Source organism: Netta rufina, assembly GCF_964035555.1.
Source record: "Netta rufina genome assembly, chromosome: 4".
NCBI classification, from domain to species: Eukaryota; Metazoa; Chordata; class Aves; order Anseriformes; family Anatidae; genus Netta; species Netta rufina.
Window position 1 is genome coordinate 43,919,682 of NC_140127.1, and position 13,029 is coordinate 43,932,710.

The 13,029-nt window shown below is 44.7% G+C and overlaps 1 protein-coding gene across 1 annotated transcript; it reads right to left on the bottom strand.

The window, feature by feature from the left end:
* Nucleotides 1-383: 383 nt before the first annotated feature.
* EXOSC9 (exosome component 9) lies at nt 384-5,120 on the bottom strand. The gene is made up of 12 exons (XM_084285474.1): nt 4,973-5,120; nt 4,702-4,796; nt 4,407-4,526; nt 4,202-4,304; nt 3,626-3,763; nt 3,124-3,206; nt 2,710-2,842; nt 2,180-2,268; nt 1,838-1,984; nt 1,442-1,629; nt 1,060-1,138; nt 384-523 (listed from the first exon to the last, which is right to left on the bottom strand). The coding sequence occupies exons 1-12, from the start codon at nt 5,036-5,038 to the stop codon at nt 442-444; spliced, it is 1,323 nt and encodes a 440-aa protein (XP_084141600.1). The 5' UTR covers nt 5,039-5,120; the 3' UTR covers nt 384-441.
* Between the last annotated feature and the right edge of the window lie 7,909 nt (nt 5,121-13,029).

Consider the following 13,029-nt stretch of genomic DNA (forward strand, 5'->3'; position numbering starts at 1 on the left):
AGCCTTAAGGTACGGAGTAACCGGGGAAAGGTCACAGGCACAGCACACCACTTCCCCCATATGAAGACCGTTCCACACTGCGTTAACACCTATCCTAATCCAAAGCAGCTCTTCAGGGCATTGAACCAGAACGGTAATTCCTTTTACCAACAGAACTCTCAACTAGCTACAGCTCATTTCAGAATTCAGGAGTTGCTGAGGCTGTTTTGTGCAGAACACTGTGCATCATACACCTGGGACCTGGGTGTTCTGTGCTGCAGCTAGGTGCTACCAAAGAATTTCACTTCCAGAGACTTTTTATTTTAACCTGCATACAGTAAGTTTATAAAACAGACATAGAAGCAGGACCAGGCTGGGGGGGAGGGAGAGATTATCTACAAAAATAAGTTCAGTAATAACAAACGAGATTATTTATTATACATTACTGAAGGAGAGATGACTTTAACGAGCAGCTCTCTTCTTTCTCCTCCTTTTGTTAAATGTTTTCTTACTTGTATTTTCTTGTTTCGAGGTGGTCTGTGTTCTGTGAGCAAACAACATTTTTAATCAAGTAAGTGTATTGTTTTATTTCAAAGGAACACGGGTTGAGCATCTGTAACCGTGCAACCACTCACCATGCTCAGTGCAAAGTTCGAACACTTCCTAGAAAATGTTCTAAATACAAGTGAAGGTTTAGGCTAGAGTAGAGATACAGCAGTAAAACTAACTTCTCTGAGATACAATTGTAAGTTAGCCATAGAGCAGCCTGTAAAGTCTCTACAGCACCTGTAAGGAGTGGCTGAATCAAATCCACGTGTACACTCCCATTCCCTTTGGAGGGATTAACATCAGTTACAGAGATGTGACTACCTCAAACAGCTGCAGGTCAGCTGGGTGCCTGGCCTCCAAGAGGGGAACAAACTAGCCCCGCCTTAAAGCTCCTCACCCTGCTATATAATCCCCTTGAACAACTGAGACCCTTCCTGGCCTTGCCAAAGTTCTCAGCACAGACTGTCATCGTTCTGTTGCCCGGCATTCCTTACCAGCTCCTTCCCCCTCTTAATCTCACATGACGGTTACCTTGTTTTGTTTGGTACTTCCTGTGGTTCCAGGATGACAACTTCTTCCTCTTCACTGTCAGACAGCACAATAGGTTCATCTGGAAGGGGGAAAAAAAAGATCAGTTTCTGTAACAAGTCCCGTAGCTAATAATCACAGCATTTCTAAAAAGATATTGAAAGGGGAAAAGCAGGCTCACAATTGCTAGTGCTTAACCCGGCAGTCTTGCTATAGTACAGAAAACAAGTTTTCTTTTGAAGAACACAAGACCTGTCCAGGTGAAGTCAAAGTAGCCCAACTCTCACTCAGAACTACAAGAGAGACATCTTGCACTTTTTAATTCTAGACTATTAACAAAGTAGTGTTATAAGTGTATGCAGTATTGAGACAAATGAATACTCACCCTTAGCTTTGCTTATTGTACTTGTGTCCTCCGTTTCCATTCTCTGGCACTCAGAAGTGGCAGCCTCACTTTCACCCTCCTCTTCCACTTCCTCTTCCCTCTCTGATTCTTCAAGGTCTTCCCAGGAGTTCCCTATTCCTTCCCCAATTTGGGCTGTCCCAGGAGCGTGCAATATTGGTGTGGCAAAACTGCAGTAGTTAAGAAAAATTTTGGAGACACTAAGAATTAAGTAACCTAAAAGCAGTTAGAACCAAACCCAAGAGAATGTTGATATTCCCTCTGATGGCTATATGGCTACCCTGAGCTGGGATACATCTTGGGTGTTTAGCTGCTAGTGGGACTAACACGGGGAGGGGGAAGCCTGCTTTTTTCCCAGACAAGAAACAGAAAACATACACTTCTGAAGGAGGGTCAGCTTTAGTTATGATTTCTTCTGCTTGTTCTTCCACGTTGTTGGTGTCTACAGCAGCACTTTCCATTTTGAAGGCAGTGATCTTTTGGTTTGGTATAGATTCTGCAAAGCCAAACTTCCCACCTTCTTTCCTAGTCAATAACAACAGACATTATTTCAAGGTTATTTCACATTTATGAATGTTTTCTCTCAGAGTTCAAATATACAAATACTTGCTCTTTAAAACAATTACAAAGAAACACAATTTGCTGTTCATGTTACAAGTTAGCATCAATTTTTAGCATATTTCTTAAATGCTCGTCACCATCCCTTCCCAAAGCACTCACCTAACTTTCTGGTCGTTCTCCAAGGCTTTCTGAATTAGTTCTGTTATTTCTGCAACCTTAACAGCTGTTATTTTACTGCATCTCAGAACCTGTTACATACACAACAACAGTTTACAATGATGAAAGCACAGGATTTTTAACTAGAGCTGTAGGACAGATTACAGGAGTAACACTTAAAATTAGGTATCTAAGTAAAAGGGACTGGATCCACGACGAGGTGATCCAACAGATTAATACAACAACCTCTAGCTGTGCATGAAGACACAGTCTGAATTTGTTTACAGCCTCCAACAGCCAAATCACAGGGAAAAATATGCCTGTCTGACCAAGCAATGGCCTTTTTCTACATCTGTTCTTCAGCACAGGAGCACGCTCTTCCACTGGGTCTAAAAATACTCGATGTCTTCCAGTGAAATCTGACAGCTAACTGTTTCCTTAGCTTCAAAATATTAAGGATATTGCAATACCAAGATTACAAGCCAGGAAGCAGTTTATACCTGAGACAAAGACCGGTCAAGGAAAAGATTTACCTGATCCATTACTAGCATAATCCCTCCACTGGACTGGATGGTACAAATTTCACGATGTTTATTCATGGCAATTACAAGGAGGCCGTCCATTACACGTTCTTCTCGTTCACTTGGATCCACCAACAAATATGTGCTAGAATCACAGTTTTAAATATAACACAACAATATAAGTTTGAAACTGAGTTTGACTCCCCCAAGAAAGTGTTCTTATCACCTGTGAAAGCAGCTGGCTACCAGCACTACACAGTACACATACGTATGTCTGTGGCTCCTCACTTTTGATAAAATTCTTTAAGAAATCTGTCTGTCGAGTCGCCTTTTTTTTCTACAAATCTCTATGTTTAAAATTAATTCTGCAGAACTGACAATAAGTTGTTTCTGTCAATAAGGACTTAAGAAGAAAAAACACCTTACCCCTGCTGGAAGAAGGCAAAACTGACGCAAATAGGCATGTGGTGGATACTCAAGGGGACAGGATCACGCTCCTCAGGAGAGTACTTGGAAAAGAATTAGCCCAGAAGACAATTATTTACAAAATTCATTTGGTTTTAAAATTATGTATTGCACAAGAGGGATTTAAAGATATAACAAGCAAGAAAAAAGGCAAACATTCATCATCTAAATATTAACAATCTTATTGCTCTTCTTGTATAATCCTGTTTACTACCTACATAGGCAAATTCAGCACGTTCATCACAATTTTTTTTACAATTAATGTTGCCCTAAATTGAAGTTGATATAGTTTTACACTCAGCAGGCTTGCTTACTACCCTTTTACATTTTGAATAGGAACACATGCACTCCCAAACTCTATGTATCCTGGAGTTTATCTGCTTACATCATCATTTAATTCCTTCCTTTCAGACAGAAAGGAACAGCTACCCAAGATACTATACCGGCATCTAGTACGACTTACCACTGTCACTTCCTCTCCTTGCACAGAGACATCTGGTCTGCGAAAATGACACAGGGCTACTATTGCTGCTATGCTAGCAGCATCAATGATGTTACCGTCATGATTTAACAGGTGCAGGTCCACACGGATTTGCCAAACCTGAGAAAAAAAACAAACGTAACTGCTTGGTAATGAGTAAATGTGATTCCGGAGAAGCTATTGCTTTTCAAGACACTTTCTGTTTTTGAATCATAAAAAGGACCAGCGTATATTCTTTGTGTCTTTCCTTGACAAATTAGGATGAAAAAGCTTGGTATATGTAAGACACCAAGCATGCTAGATTTAAAACCTGGTTAATTTGACACGATACACAACAGTCAAGTACGACTTAAAATTTGTTTTGCAAAGAAATATTCAAGTGTGCAGGATCCCAGTTATTTCAAAAAGTCTGTATAGATCTGTAAGTTAAAAATACCTACAGTCAGATGGGTCCTCCTGAGGTCTTAATTTCCAGTTTTTGAAACAAAACAGACCACCTGAAAAACTGACTATACACACACTTTATTTTAAAACCATTTGAAGTTTAGTTTTTCATACCTTTTCACCAGCAACAACGCAGAGAGATTCAGTATCTATACATTTGGAATTTCTCAGGCATCGCTCTATCAATCTGTTCAGTTTCACCAGTAACTCAGACTGCCTGTTAAAACAAAATTAACCCAAACTGAATACAATTATTCTGCACACTTACACGCTTCAAAACAGTGGTCCTTTTATAAGTCTTTTTAAGAAAGCTACATACCTGCCAGGCTCAAAACCAGGTGCGGCCATGGGCGACAGCTCGAGGTTAAAGAACAGTATCCCTTCTGTAGCCCGATTTGGCTTTGGGGGCACAAGTTCACATGATACTTGGCCAAGAACCCTGCGGAGGGCAACAAATCACTAAGCTACAGAATGAGGCAGAAGATTGCTGGATAAAGGGATATGAAATTAGACTCGTCATCCACCCGTATGATATAAATTATTTGTAATTTATGGCCTACCCCTAACCCCAGCCCCCCGTTCCCCGCGGTGCCCCTCTGGGAGGCCGCAGCCACCTGGTCCTGCCCAGCTCCACCACGCAGCAGCCGCGGTCGGGCCCGAAGGAGATGCGCACGTTCCGGTAGTCGTAGCACTGCCGCCCGTCCAGCCGCTGTGGGGAACGGACACACAGAGAGACACACAGACGGACAGGGGGTCATACAGACGGACAGACAGACAGACAGGCATGGTGGGGGCCGGTTACCGCGGGGGCGGCCGGCCCCGGGGCGGCGTGAAGGGGCAGGGGCAGGGGTAGGGGCGGGGGGGGTGATGGCAGGCGGCCCCCACCTTGCCCTCCCGCACGGCGCGCAGCAGGAAGCGCCGCTCGCAGTTGGACAGCGGCGTCTCCCTCATGGCGGAGCGGCCGTTGGGTCGTGAGGCGCGGCCGTTGGTGCCGAGGCCCGGCCGCTGGGTCGCGAGGCGCGGCCGTTGGCGGCGCGGCGCCTCAGCGTCATCAGCGCGCGGCGACCGTTAGGGGGGGGGGGCATTGGGCGGGCTGCAGCCGCCTGGCGCCCCCTAGGGGCCAGCGCGTCCCCGTCCCGCCGCGCCTCAGGCGGGGCTGAGGTGCACCGGCAATCCGTCTTTTCTCACCCAGAATGGTTGAAATGTCTTAATCACACTTTCTGTTCAAACCTCGTTGACACGCAAAGTTCTAGGCAAGCTAAAAAGTGAGGCACACCTCAGAAGCTTCAAGTTTGTGTGAGCGAGGACAAGCGCTGTCAGATCCTCCGTGCTAGTTTTGTATTTTCATATATTTCAGTAACTTCAAAAATATTCAGTCAAAAATATAAGAGAATATTCAAAAATATAAGAGAATACTGACATGAGATTATACAGACCACCTTGCTCGGTGGACAAAAACAAGCATTTTTCCTAAATGGTACCACATAAGAAGCAACACTAACGAGCAAAATGCTTTAACACTGGCAACTTCTGTAGCCACAAACACAGAAACTTCTGGAGCAAGATTCTCTCTCACTGCTGCTATATGGCCGATCAGATATCTGCCTTGAACAGCAGGCCTTAGGTGGAAAATTCTGCTTCTGCTTTTTTCATTGCTTAAATTTAGTGATGATGTTCATTAGTGAAGTCTTGGGGTTAAATTCTGGCAGTTTTGCCATCACTGAGGGAGAACACTGCTCTAGGACCAAGTTTGCTCCATATTCATAGCCCTAAACCCTGCTGTGCTTTGGCTGAAACAACTTTTTACATGAAAAGGAAATGTTAGGTACTAGTGCCTTGCAATCCCTTAAGATGTGATAAGAAGGAAATTATTTTGTCAGAGTTAATTTTGACTTATGTACAGTTGGAAAACTCATATACAAGTAGAGTTTCTAAATCACTGAAGATAAGTATATTTGGAGTAATTTCATTTATAATTAGCAGGAAGATACAATGTGTAAAATAAAGCTTGGTAAACACTGATGGTCAAACTTTGGTAAATATGTAAGTTGAATAACCAAAAAGAGAGTCTTAAAGAAGTGAGACACAAATTGTAAGCTTTGCATTTCAAATGTCTAATTTGAACTTTTTGCCCAGTGTATTACTGTAAATCCTTTTGCGTCACACTGATACTTTTCCTTTGTTTTACTGAAGCCTTTGTAATGCTTTCACAGAAGTTCACTACAAATTTCACTTGAGTTGTATTGAAGAAGTATTTCGTTTGCATGTTCAAGAAAAAAAATATATATATTAAACCTTGAAAAGAAATCATTGTGAGAATGATTTTTTTTTTTTCCAGTAGAGGGACACATGCATTCAGTTAGAGGAGTGTATGAGAATACATGGTTCTGTGTTATCATACATGTACTTGGAGCTGAACTGAAGCAGCTGGAATGTGTACGTGCCCTTTAAAACAATATCCTTTAAGTCACGTCCTCCCCATACACCCATACACATACACACACACTTTGATATTATAGTTCTTTTTTTTTTTTTTTTCCTCATACATCCAATACTCCAAACCATTAATCATCTTCATGATGCAAAGGAGTACAGATGCAGTCACAAAAGTGCAAACGAATAAGAAAGGAAAGTGGAGTTACTTTTTTTTTTTTTTCCTATTAGTATTTTTATTATTATTTATTATAATTAATATGGCATAGAAGTGTTTCTTAATTTGTGATGAGTGCTCTTCAGGCTGAAATGCTTGAATTGGATTATTTTACCAAACTGAACCATGAGGGAAAATCTCATTTGAGGAATTAAATAAAAAAAAAAAAGAAACTGCATCAGAAACTCAGCATCTTGACTGCAAGCCTCCAGTTACCATGCTTTATGGCCTTATAAAAATAGATTAATAATTGATCTCTTTTCATGGTAACCTTCGCTGTAATGTGCCCCATGCTGCTTAGCTGCAGGTCCTGCTCTCCGCAGTGTCTCCAGTATACACGTTTACACATGTATGCACAGCGTGATGCATACTGTGTTTCAGCATATAAAATTGCTTGGGAAGAAAGGCTTCACATAGATTAAATAATATAATTTATCATTTGATTTTATAAAAGCTTCTGAGACCTTGAAACACATCATCTCCACTTGAATGGGAGGGTAGGTAACCACTGCGAGCAGAGCAGCCTGCAGAAATAGGACTGGAACAGGAGATAGCGTGCTGACCGTCTCGGTGCAGCGAGGCACCGAGTATTCTGGCCCTGATCCAGAGGAGCACTTAAACAAGCTCTTTATCTGAAGCACAGCTGTAAGCGCGTTTGTTCCTTATTTCTTAGAGGGAAGGTGTCACAGCTTGTGCATGAAACATCAAACATCTCCACCGTTCAAATGGATTTCCATTTCTGAGTATGAATTTTAGGGCACAGCTGTGGAGGCAATGCCTTCCCATCTGCTGGTGTGGTCACAGGGCAGAAATGTGAATGGTGCTCCAGCTCCTCTGTTGTATCTGATTGCCTGTCTTTCCAAATGAAGGTTGATGCTGCTGGAAGCCCCATGTCCTTTTGCTTAGAGGGGAGGAAAGGCCACCTCTTGTGCAGAGAGTGCCTGTCCCACCTTCCAGAGCTCTTGTTGGAAGTTTCTATGGCCCCAGTGTCCAACTTCACAACAAAAGATGTGTACCATTTTGTTTAATCAATGAAGAGCCAATGGCTTTAAAAGATTTGTCAGACGACTCCTCTTGGGATGATGTAGACAAATAAATTGTGGGGTGAGAGAAACACAAGACACAATCTTAAGTAGTAAATTATTCCTGAGTTTGCAAAGCAACAAAAGTGACCTGTACTGCATACAGCTGGGTATGCTCTCCTAGGAGGAGGCTGCATCTCCTTTTAATAGTGTCTTGGGTACATGGTTAATGGTTCAAAAAAAGCAATTTGGATTATCTAAGTGACTTTTGCAGCTGCTGATGTGAGACAAGTAGCTGTTAGAAAGAGCGTGATGGATGTGAACTTAAAACCAGACCTGGAAGCTGTACACACTTGCTGCTTTTTCTCCTGCATGTGATTAGCGGCAGAGATTTTCAGCACTGCCAGGAGAGAAGGTGGAAAGGAGTCGGAGAATTGTATTTCTAAAGGCTGGCAGAGCCTGCAAGCTGCACTGTAACTGGTAGTGTGTGGCCTTGTTAATATTTATGCTGCATTAAGGAGACATTGAGACAACTCTTTGTCCTAACTAATGGCAATGAAGTATTCAGAGGTACCCATTCTTTTGCAAAAGATCAGCTGTCTTTGCTAGAACTGGTTTTGCTGGTGCCTTGATTGCTTTCTGAAGGCAGATGTAGCTATTCTGCTAAGCTTTGCTAAGCACATACTTTTCCTCTGTTTTTTTTTTTTTTTTTTTTTTTTTTTTTTTTGTTTTTCTTTCTTTGGGGTGACTGATGTACTCAAGTCAGTCCTTTCCACATGATACAATTGCCATGTTAACACCGGACATGGGATGAAAACTCAGTATTTTCCTGCCCAAACTGGGAAATGCCTCCTGAAGCCCAGCTCAGACTTGCTGCCTTGCTCTTCAGCTCCAGACCCTACGAGAGGAATTGGCCTCCTTCTGTCTCAACGCCCTCACCCTCATGTCTGGCAGGGGGACCCCAAGGCAGCGCACACGATGCTGCCTGGCAGGGAGATGTGGAGGGGCTTGTTAAGACATGGCCTGGCATTTCTTCAGGGCTTCTGGGGCCTGCCCAGGGGTTTTCTGCCCAGCTGTGGGCGCAGCTCAGCACCCTGCTGCCTCTCAGTGAGGTGCCCTCTTGCTCTCTCTTTGCTCCCTAGTTTGAGAGTAAGCCTTGATGGTCTTTTCATAAGCCCCCAATGAAATGATCATGCCAAGAGTGACTTAGGGTAATTTGTCTGTAGCTGAAATGATGTAAACCGCTTCTACGTTAAAAGGAAAGATTTGGTTAAAATGGGAACTTAAACTTTGTCACTGACTTCCTAAGGTCTGCGTCAGCTGTCCCAGCTTTGTTTATTGCCCTGGCCAAATGTGAAATCACTGAAGACTCTTCAGCTGTCAGAAGACTGGATATTTAGCGGAGGAATTAGAGATCTACAATAAATTATTGCCCAAAGACTAAGCATGGAGAGAAGATGATTTACCAGTGATCTACACCTGTCCTATATTCACAGGATTCATTCCAACTCAGCTGAATTCAATCACCTCATACAAGGCTAAAGCTGGGAGGGAAAGGTGCCTCCCCTGCTCTGTGTGTGTGCTGCTGAGGGTGGTGTTTGGCCAAACCCCACCACCCCAATCCCTCAGGTGGGGAACTGAGGCACAACCTGGCTCTGAGCATACGGAAAGTCAGGGTTATTGGTAGGGGTACAATGTGACCCCGTGGTGGGGGCCACCCACTGTGGGCTCAAACAAAGTTTGTGATTTGGCCATTAGGTCTGGAAAACACAGTGTTTTCTTCCTGCATCCTGCTGCTGCTTGAAAGGCAGGTGAAACTGCATAGGGGGTAAGGAGTGCTCACCCCAACACGGGTTTGTTTTGCCACGTGGGTGGCTGGTTACTGGGGGAGGAGTCGAGGAGACTTTGCTTGATGAGCCTTAGCTCATGCTGGTAGCACTAAAATCCCCTAACAAATTCCTTTTTGACCTCCCCTTTCCGCTGCCAGCTCTGTAATAATGTCAGGCTCCAGGGAAGACCTGACAGTGATGATGCTTTAGAAGGTAAAGACTTCAAGCATAAGCAAACACCCATGTCAGAGGCAGAGCCACCTGATGTGAGAAGACGTGTAACAACCTAATCTGCGTGCTTGTCTCAGCCTGCAGCTCTGCGAAATGAAACATTGCCTAGGAGCTTCTGCAGGACAGATTTCAGCCTTTAAAGTGAACGAATGATTCTGTAACTGCAATGTTAATTTAAGGAGAAATTACATTTAATCTAGTCTTTTTTTCTAAAATCTGGTATCTCCAATTTAGCCCAGTTCTTTGAGCATATTCTGTGTGTGGCCTGGTTTCTCACTGACCATTTGAAAGCTGTTTTGCTTGATGCATTCATGAAATATCAAATTTAAAAAGCCTTGCTTGACTGAAATCTGCCTCAACTATGCAGACACGAACTGCTTGAAATTCCAGGGGGTGTTGAAACTGTATCCATTGCTAGTGGGGTGGAAGAAACCCAATACTTGTATGAACTGTTATGGTTTCAGTTGCAATCTATGCTGGAGTAACCCTCCTTATCTGCAGGCTTTACTGTTTTCTCCTTATTTAGAATCATAGAATATCCTGAGTTGGAAGGGACCCTTAAGGATCATCAAGTCCAACTCTTGACACCGCACAGGTCTACCCAAAAGTTCAGACCATGTGACTAAGTGCACAGTCCAATCTCTTCTTAAATTCAGCCAGGCTCGGTGCAGTGACCACTTCCCTGGGGAGCCTGTTCCAGTGTGCAACCACCCTCTCTGTGAAGAACCCCCTCCTGACGTCAAGCCTAAATTTCCCCTGCCTCAGCTTAACCCCGTTCCCGCGGGTCCTGTCACTAGTGTTAATGGAGAAAAGGTCTCCTGCCTCTCGACACCCCCTTACGAGGAAGTTGTAGACTGTGATGAGGTCTCCCCTCAGTCTCCTCTTCTCCAGGCTGAACAGGCCCAGTGACCTCAGCCGTTCCTCGTACGTCTTCCCCTCCAGGCCTTTCACCATCTTCGTAGCCCTCCTCTGGACACTTTCCAACAGTTTCATGTCCTTTTTATACTGTGGTGCCCAGAACTGCACACAGTACTCGAGGTGAGGCCGCACCAGCGCAGAGTAGAGCGGGACAATCACCTCCCTTGACCTACTAGCGATGCCGTGCTTGATGCACCCCAGGACACGGTTGGCCCTCCTGGCTGCCAGGGCACACTGCTGGCTCATATTCAACTTGCTGTCTACCACGACCCCCAGATCCCTCTCTTCCAGGCTGCTCTCCAGCGTCTCATCGCCCAGTCTGTACATGCAGCCAGGGTTTCCCCGTCCCAGGTGCAGGACCCGGCACTTGCTCTTATTGAACTTCATGCGGTTGGTGATCGCCCAGCTCTCCAACCTGTCCAGATCCCTCTGTAAGGCCTTTACGCCCTCATTTGAGTCCACAACTCCTCCAAGTTTGGTGTCATCAGCAAACTTGCTCAAAATACCCTCTATTCCTACATCCAGATCGTTTATAAAAATATTGAAAAGTACCGGCCCTAAAATGGAGCCTTGAGGGACCCCACTGGTGACCGCCCGCCAGCCTGACGCAGCCCCATTTACCATAACCCTTTGGGCCCTGCCCGTTAGCCAATTGCTCACCCATCGTATGATGTTTTTATTTAGCTGTATGGTGGACATTTTGTCCAGTAGGATCCTATGGGAAACCGTGTCAAAAGCCTTGCTGAAGTCCAAAATTTTGTTCATCATTTTCCACGCTACTGTAGGATTTGCTAGTGTGTAGTTTCTCTGGCATGAAATCCAATTCCTCAATGTGTATCACACGAGCCAGATGTACATGCAAAGTCTTGCCTAGGACTGTTGACAAATAATCAAAAAACTCAGGACTTTTTTTTTTTTTTCTATTTAATCTACTGCGTTTTTTCCCCATCTATTTACTCTACTTCATTTGGATCAGGCCCACTTTCAGCTCAGAAGCCAGCTTTCCTGCTCCAAATACAAGCTCTTGGCATGAGATGATCGATCTGTCGGAGCGTTTGACTTAGCGATTGCTGTCAGGAACCTGCTCGGTTGCGTACTGAAAAGGTAGCGGGGGACCTGCTGCCAGGAGACTCCTGGAATAAGGTTTTACCGCGTGTCAGGACTTTGGAGGACTCATGCATCATCGCTGTCATTCCTCTGCTTCACCGCAGACTTAATGCCTGCTCAGGGGAGAGCTCAGACCCTCTCCTCCGCAGTTTCAGTCCCAGGGCATTGCCACTAGATGTCCCGTTTTCTTCACGGCCCATGCCGCTTTGAAAATCACTGGTGTCATTTTGTTTGGAGTATGGGAAGGGATGGCAGTATGTCAGCATTTACATTATTCATATTTTCGCTTCCTCTTTGATGATGACTGGAGCTATTTCTGAACGAAAGCGTTGCTAAGAGTGGTTTAATGTTGTTTAACTACACTTCCTACAGGGGCCGGGACTGGGAACGTGGGTCTGACACAAACTGCTAGCATCTTTCTGTCACTGTATTCAGCAGGGTGACTCGACATAACTTGCTCTGGAATTACTGTGTAGCAGTGCTGCTGTGCTGGGATGTACATATGAATGAAATCCTCGTACAAAAACCCAGCTCTTGGGTCTGCAGCTGCAACCAGTGGCAGGTATTCAGCATAAACTGAACTTCGTGGGATCCTTTGAATTTGAAGCAAAAACCAAAGCAATCATTCTGAGGCAAAGCTATGCGTAAATTCTGCTGTGTGCTGCACTGTGTGGGAGTCTGAGCAAAGGGTTTGTGCCTCCGTGCAGAGGTATGGGAATTGGGCTGCAAAATATAACTGATGCACGCCCCGATGGTGACATTCACTGCTTCTCCTGTGCAGATTACACGCACTAGGGCTCTGAAACCAGGTGGACACAGCGAGTATGGATTCTGGCCTCTGGATCCCGAGGGTCTGCTTCATGGTCTTCTTGCCATCACCCTGAGCCCCCCTGCAGTGTGCACGGGAGCTCTCTGTGGCTGTGACCCACGGAGCTGTGATGGGGTGCTTGCCACTGATGGCTGTGCAGATATCTGTGTGTCTGCTGGCTTCCTCCTGCGGTGAGAGGCACTGCCACCGCTCTCTCTTTCCGGGACGTACCCTGCTGTGCTCACCCTCTTATATCCTGCCTCTTCAAGCAGCAGTTTGGCAAGGTTGTTCAAGGCAGTTTGACTGCTCACAAGTGGGAAAGGGAAGCCCTAGTTAGCCATAAATATCTACTCATTTTGGCTGAAGGAAAAAAGGAA

Coding starts and splice junctions, on each gene's coding strand:
- EXOSC9 (XM_084285474.1), bottom strand. CDS start 5,038: ATGAGGGAGACGCCGCTGTCCAACTGCGAGCGGCGCTTCCTGCTGCGC. Junction 4,797..4,972: donor GCGCCGTGCGGGAGGGCAAG/GTGGGGGCCGCC, acceptor CGTTCCCCACAG/CGGCTGGACGGGCGGCAGTG. Junction 1,139..1,441: donor TACAATAAGCAAAGCTAAGG/GTGAGTATTCAT, acceptor TCCCCCTTCCAG/ATGAACCTATTGTGCTGTCT.